The sequence below is a fragment of the Gadus morhua genome, chromosome 3 (assembly GCF_902167405.1).
Source record: "Gadus morhua chromosome 3, gadMor3.0, whole genome shotgun sequence".
NCBI classification, from domain to species: Eukaryota; Metazoa; Chordata; class Actinopteri; order Gadiformes; family Gadidae; genus Gadus; species Gadus morhua.
The window spans coordinates 4371464-4379349 of NC_044050.1; the positions used below are offsets into that span (position 1 = coordinate 4371464).

General features: G+C 44.7%; 1 protein-coding gene across 1 annotated transcript in view; it reads left to right on the forward strand.

Annotated features, from left to right (window-relative positions):
- Positions 1–346: 346 nt before the first annotated feature.
- Positions 347–7886, forward strand: part of LOC115540263 (teneurin-3-like) — an 8860-nt gene continuing 1320 nt past the window's right edge. Inside the window, exons 1-4 of the mRNA XM_030351409.1 lie at positions 347–547; positions 706–826; positions 1695–1765; positions 7666–7886. The exon at positions 7666–7886 is cut by the window's right edge and continues 127 nt beyond it. Of these exons, the coding sequence (XP_030207269.1) occupies positions 424–547; positions 706–826; positions 1695–1765; positions 7666–7886 (537 nt within the window). The 5' untranslated portion in view covers positions 347–423. The remainder of the gene's footprint in view (positions 548–705; positions 827–1694; positions 1766–7665) is intronic.

Sequence of the window (7886 nt, forward strand, 5' to 3'; positions counted from 1 at the left end):
GTGGACTCTTGGCTTTTTTTTTTACAGGATTTTGAGCTGAACTATGTATTTTATCGATTGGAGTTAAAGTTTGCCTATACATGTGTATTCATCCAAATGTAATCCAAAAGTATAGATGTAGTGCACATAATTCACACCCTCAGTTGACAAACGTGGTAATAGATAAAATAATAGATATAATAGTTAAATGAAGCCCTTTCTGTTTGAGATATTCACACTGTGTTCCCGATATCCTCTCCCACCCCTTTTTTACCTCCCTCCCCTTCTCTACCTCCTTTCCCTTCTCTTCCTCCCTCCCCCTCTCTACCTCCCTCCCCCTTCCCCTCCCAGGTACGGTCTGCAGATCCTGAGTCCTGCCCCCCCTCCCCCCCCCCCCCGGGTGAGCCGCCCTCACTTGTTCCGTTCCCCTGGGTGTGCAGCAGCATGCCTGCATGTTTTGCTGGTATCCCGACCAGCACTCGCAACAGCAGCGCTATGGAAGTGAAAGAGAGACGTCCCTACTGCTCACTGACCAAGGGTCGCAAGGATAAAGAGAGACCCTACGCATGTATGCTCCTTCATTCTTCCCTCACGCTATAGCTGCCGCAGCAGTATCGTGTTAATCCCAGTGTATTGTTATATCTGGTGCATTGTGACCCCTGTATCAGGATGGTTAGCGATACTCACGCCCGTTGTGATGCATGTGTGGGTGTGCACGCGTGCTAGGCTCGTCTGGGGACAGCGGAGACTGCGGCGTAGGCTCCCAGGGGCCCCGGGTCCCCACGCAGAAGTCGTACTCGTCCAGTGAAACACTGAAGGCGTTTGACCAGCATCAGGATCAAACCAGGTGAGGGTCAGACTCAACCCTCTGTGGACACCTGTGGTCACAGAGGGGCCGTTGGGCCAATACGTCTGTATCGTAGACTCAGGACAGGTTCGACCGACTGCCAAATCACATGATTGAAGCTAATGGAAGGTGATTCACTGGGAGGCGTTCCGGGACATTAGACCTGATGGTGTCATTCATGTTTTCTTTCATGGATAAAACCGCAAATCTGTCCACACAGTTTAATCATGTGCGGTTATGGTTTGGTAATCCTTGGACATGGTTTTGTAATCAGCGAATACCGTTTATAAACCGTTTGGATTATAAACCGCTGATGAACAGATTTCTAAGCGGAAGGTTCTCATTCGTTATCATCTGTATGATTCATGTTGTCATGCTTTGTGTTTCTACCATGCGGGGCGCTCTGTACATCTGAGCTCTGCACACTGTGTAGATGCTCCAGCCATACCAGCCTGGTACCCGCTGGTATCTAACCCAGCTCACATGAAAGCCATCGCTGAAATCACAGTCCAGCTACTGTTAAACTGAGGTTATTTTTTACTTTCAAAGCATCTAACAAGGAGGACCATTATTCATAAGAGGAACTTTCTCGCTGAATGTCTGCTATGGCTCACAAATAGCAGATCCCAACTTTTGAGAACTTTTCTCTTGAAAGAGATGAATTAATGGCACTGACCTTTGAGTGTAGCACAGGCAACGGCTCAGACGTGAGCAGGTAAAAAGAGGATGCCCCCATAATGGAGACTGTTTAGACTCCGTTTTACGGCTTGTACATTATGTTTGACTGGTTCAACGCCATGTGCTCCCCACCAGCACTTATGTGCTCCAGTAACGCTTGACTATTGTCCCCGGCTGCTGCTGTTGCTAGGTTACTGTATGGAACGACCAGGGGACACAAGGACATGGTACACCGCGAGCAGGGCGACTTCAGCAGGCAAGGTGAGAGGGCACGCACACACACACACACACACACACACACACACACACACACACACACACACACACACACCACACACACACACACACACACCAAACACCCATAGACCACACTCACATAACAGCAACACACACGCACACACACACACACACGCAGAATCGCACATGCACACGCACGCACAGACCACACACACACACACACACGCAGAATCGCACATGCACACGCACGCACTGACCAAACACACACACAGACACACACACACACACACACACATACACACACACACACACACACACACACACACGTACGCAGAAACACACACACATGCAAACACATACACACAATCATAACACATCACATTATCTTTCTTGCCAAACGGATCCATTGAAAGGCTCCGTTGCTGTGCTGTCCTCATTTGTCTTCGTCTGCCACTCAGCACCACCCAGCGCCCTCCTGTCCTCGCCCCTCACCGCCTCCTTCCTTTTCATTCACTCTTCCCTCCCTGAACGTATCCTTCCCATCTCACCCTGCTACCTACCTGGAACAATGACTCCTCAGCTTTCACTTCCTTCATTGAGGAACCTCCCATGCCCATTGTCTCCCCCGTCCTCCCCGTCCTCCCCCTCTCCGATGTCCCCCTGCTCATCTGGAAGGTAAATGAGCCGCTCCTGTAAGTGTCTCCTCACCTCTCCTCTGTCCGCTCACATCTCCCGGTCTCGTGTTCCTCTCCCTCTGTTGGCCCCTGCCTCAGTGTCTTCTGACTGTTATTAAGTATGTGAGACACTGGGAGGAAACTCCTTCCTCACCCTAGCTTGAACTTTTGTTTTGGGCACGCCCAAACGGAACTCAGGCGACACGCACGCAAGGTTTCAAACACACATTCACACACACATACACACACACACACACACACACACACACACACACACACACACACACACACACACACACACATACATGCACACATACACACAAACACACACACACACACACACACACGCATGCACATTCACACACACAAACACACTCAGACTCACACATAAACAACCACATGCAAACACACACACACAAACATTCAAACACACACACAAATGCACAAACACACTAACAGACGCACACACACTGACACACTGACGCACATTCACACACACTGCTAATTGGACACTGCAACATGGCCCCTTAACAGTTTGAAATTTTGTTAGCTAGTTATTTAAAAAATATTCTGGCATATCGGTTGTTATTTATCTTCAAAATATACCTATAAGGTTGTGCACTGGTTGCACACAATCTATTGCAAACAAAGCAACACTGCGTTTTATGTTTGTTTTTATTAAAACGGTCACCGAGGCGTCGGAATTTTATCTGTCATTAGATCACGAAGCAATTGTTTTCTTGTAATAATTATTTTCTATATCCCTGGATAATATTCCTTTAGGCACACTTAGTGAATCCGGCCATAATATTCAGATTCATTATGTCTTCATTCATCACAACACTGCCTAAATTCTGACTAACTACACCCACAACTGAACTCTATCCTGGTTCTTTCTCCACACTTCTACTCATCCTGCCTTAACGATTCTCTTATAGAGATATCACCTATTTGTAGTTTACAAATAGGTGAACAGTGTACAGCTACTAATATAGTATAGGTTTAAGTTAAGTGTGTTAAATACTAAAATAAAATTGCAATTTTATTAAAGGTCCCATGGCATGCTACTAATGCTTTAATAAAGATATTAGTAGGCCTCTAACACAGTATTTGAAGACGTTCCCGAAATTCAGCCGTGGTGCATAATTACAGCCACTACGAGCCAGTCGCACATTGAGCTTTCCCCAAACGCGCCATTTCGGTGTCTATAGCTTTAATGCAAATGAGGAGGAGAGAGGCGGGTCAAGGAGAAGGGTGGGGGTGTGGCCCTGAGCAGCTTGCGGCCACGGAACCATCCGCTGTTTACAGTGGATGTATGGAAATGGCGAGGCGCACACAGCCTTTGGCCGTGTTCTGTAAATATTCGGGAGTCCTGGAGCTCTATCTAAATATTATCATATTATACATAGATATCTATATCATATCATATATATTATCATGGCCAAAAGCTGTGTGCGCTTCCAGAAGATATTATGGTTCTCAAACGACTGCGTCCGGTTCTCCGACGTCTCTGGTTCTTCCACATCCACATCAATCTGAAGTAGACTGAACAACGACATGAAGGAGAAAAGGATTTTTCCCGCGATTGTTTACCGACGATTTTCTCCCACCGGAGCCTTGACGCCTCGGCAGCGGGAAGCGGGCAGTGGGAGGCGGGGCTCAAACGGGAGACAATCTCGGGCAACAATCCCTTTCTCCTCCATGTCTTGGTTCATGTACTTTAGGGAGTAAAAGCCAAAGTTCCTTTCCCCCATACCTGCCCGCTGCCCGCTGCCCGCTGCCCGCTGCCCGCTGCCCGCTGCCCGCTGCCGGGCGGTAGTGCCTCATGGCAGTGGGCGGGGGGCAGCAAGGCTCAACGATGGCTGAGATAACCCCCACTACAGTCTCGTTGTGGAAATACGAGAGAGTTCAAAGAACCAACGTGTTATGTGCAATAACATTTCATTTCCACCATGAGACTTGTAGTGGGGGTTATCTCAGCAATGGTTGAGAAGGTATTGGGGGAAAGGAACTTTGGCTTTGACTCCCTGAGGTACATGAACCAACAAAACTAATATAGCCTTGCTCAATCCGTGGTAAAGACCTGGTAAATAATGGTTATAATGATATGATAATAAAATAATTCTAAAACTTTGTTTTTAACTAAAAAAACGTGGTTTATGTACCAGAATCGTGGAGGCAAACACATAGAAGTGTTGCCCCTGCTGCTGATATCATTATAGATTAATCATACGTTAAATGTATTGTTCAAATGAAGCAAGGATTTGATGAATGTGGCAAATGAAGTGAATTCTATTGAGGTGGAATTAAAACAATGGAGAAAGTGTGCTAGATCACAAAGCCCATTCATTCTTCTTCTATTCCAATTAGCGTAGCATCAATATTTTGGGAAGGAGGAAATTATAATTAGTCAATTATCTTATCGCTTTCATTTTACACTGTGGGCTCATTTAAAATTAATAAAATCCTTAATTGGACTGCAGTTCTCGTTATCTCTTGTTGCTTGGTTAATTAAGGGAAGCTTTCATATTTTTCTCTACTCTTTTTTTCTGATAATGGATCGAAGTAGTGGTGTGTGCTATAAGTTTGCAGACTTTGTCTCATTTAAATTTCAAAGGCCTTTTGATTTATTTGAAAATATCCTAATTTAATTTAGATTAATAACCAGTTTTAACATATCCAATAACATACACATATCTATTTTGAAACATCAAAATGTTTAATGTCAGCATAATGTCTATTTTTAATAGGAATTATATTGATTTGTTGGAGGGACCACATGATGTGATCAATGTTGTGGTTAAGTAGATTTCATCATTACTTGCTCTTAAGTGAGGGCTAAACACTCAATGTGATTCTGAAATCAACATCACTTTGAACCTGAATCATTTACGGGGATTTAGAATGTATTTATTTATTTATTTGTAGATATCCAGATGAAATTTATGCTATTATTTATTATTTTAATGCTTTCAGAAATATCATTGCTATCTAAAATAGCAATATCCACATATACATGCACATATATATGTATACATATTGACGCACACATATATATATATAAATTAACACACAATTATAAACATATTAACACACATCTATGTATTATATATATATGATTCATATATATTTATATATATGTGTGTATATATTCATTATATTATAGTATCATTATCTTCTGAAGGATACTCGATACGCACAGAGTACATGGCTAATAGATATCTCGATATTTAGATTAAAGATCGTAAAGCTCACATATAGAAATTATAAAGCAACTCAATTATGTATTCCACATGAACTCCTACAGGTATTACAGTGCATCAATATCCATCTGGGCATCCTCTTTACACACCCAAAAGATCAAATTGTTTGTCGGCAGGTTTTTTTAATTTTATTTTTTGAGCTTTGGCAGATTCCATTTGGCTGGATGGCTGGTAACGATTTATCGTACTGCCTGCTCATAAACAAGCCCAAATGTTATTTAAAGCCCTTTCATCATCAATCCCGTACAGCTCCTATTGTGGTAGACAAGAGAAAACACGGAGGGCCTAATCCCAATTCATTACACTTGAGGTAGACTGGGCGAAGCCGAGAAGCATTTGGAACAATTGACAGTTGCAGCAGGCTCGGCCCCAGTTACCATGCGGTTACCATGGGCGACAGAGCCTCCGCTTGGAATGCTTTCACTGATGTCATGGTGAGTGGATGAGCATCATCCCGCGTTAGAGTGTGACATGCGCCGCCTGAGTCAGGAGTCCCGTCCTCCTCAGCGCGTCCCTCTGTAGAATACCCCCAGATAGATGATCCCCATTTATTTTATTAGTAGAGAGACCATGACGAGGTGTGTACGATTTGTTTCAGTGATAGGTAACGGATTCATTCAATAGCATTATTATTTAAAAATTTACATCAGCATTTAAATAGAACGTTTCTGCACATTGTGCATTCATTATACCCTCAATACACTTAAATAGATCTCATAATAAATACAAAATGTATTTATTTGTTTATTTACCTTAGGGAGTCCAAGGAGTTGCTTGGGAGAGGCAGTCAGGCCTTGGCTCGCTGTGGTGTCCAGTAATGGGAAAGATATTTGATTATTCAGGTTGTGCTTACCCAGCCATGTCATTTTCCGTCAAGTTGAAGGACACTGGCACAATCCCACCATTGTAACAGCACTTGTGTTATTAGATTTTCACCTTTTCCCATTATCAGACCAATGGTGAGCCTGGGCCGCTTCAGACCTTTGACCACATCATTTGCTAATGCAAACACGGAGAAGGTGTGGCGCGAAATACAGAGAGGCTAATGTGCCTCTCCGCCTCGCCACGGTCAAATGGGCATGATGCAGGTATATTTATTACATCCAAAAGTGTTTTTGGAGTGTAAATAAATGTGTGTAATTTATATTAACATCGGGGCTCCTTTTTGCATATGTGTAGCCATATGCAGGCTGCACTGTTACTCCCAGCCAGCCAAAGGTGTGATGTGAAGGAATAATAAAATGGTTTCATTAAAGAAGCGTTATTGAGAGAAAAATTCCATTATTGTTGAATACCAATAAACCAAGGACTTCACTATTCACACTTTCCGTGCTATTGAGTGTGGATTTATGAATGTGTGTTTGTGTGTTTGTGTGCGTTCATGAGCATCCCTCTCTTCAAAGAGAGCGGAACCGCACACATCTGTGAGTCACCCTTCAGAACAAATTCCACCTGCCAACCAGAACAAGCATATATAAAAAAAAATTCTCTCTCTCTCTCTCTCTCTCTCTCTCTCTCTCTCTCTCTCTCTCTCTCTCTCTCTCTCTCTCTCTCTCTCTCTCTCTCTCTCTCTCTCTCTCTCTCTCCCTCTATCCTCTGTGACCCGCTGGGATAAAACACTCACTATATATAGGCTTACATACACGCCCTATGCATCAGGCTGTGTTGGTTTTTATGTGTGTATGAGTGGGGGAAGGGGGGCTGTGTGTGTGTATGTGTGTTTGTGTGTGTGGGCGTATGTGTGTGTGAGAATGTGTGTTCAGGCAATATTGTGTGTGGTCTCTTGAGATGTTCCTGCTGAAGACAGTAAACCTCACGTATTACCACAGTGCATAATGTTGATGTGAGTGTCTTGGCCATGGCTATCATATACCTCCCCACAGTGGGTCTTAACAGGCCCAGATTAGAGTGACTGTTATCATTAAGATTCAAACAAAACTACCCAGCAGCAAAGGTGGCTGACGCCGTCTCCCCCTTCCCCCCTCAGGTCAGAACTTCGGCCTGCGTCAGCTCGGCATCTGCGAGCCGGCGGCACGCCGCGGACTGGCCTTCTGCTCCGAGATGGGCCTGCCCCACCGCGGCTACTCCGTGGGCACGGCCGGCGAGCTGGACGGCGACCGGCAGGCCGTGATGTCCCCCGAGCACGCCATGCGGCTCTGGGGCCGCGGGGCCCCGGTGGGGAAGACCCCCGGACGCAACTCCTGCCTC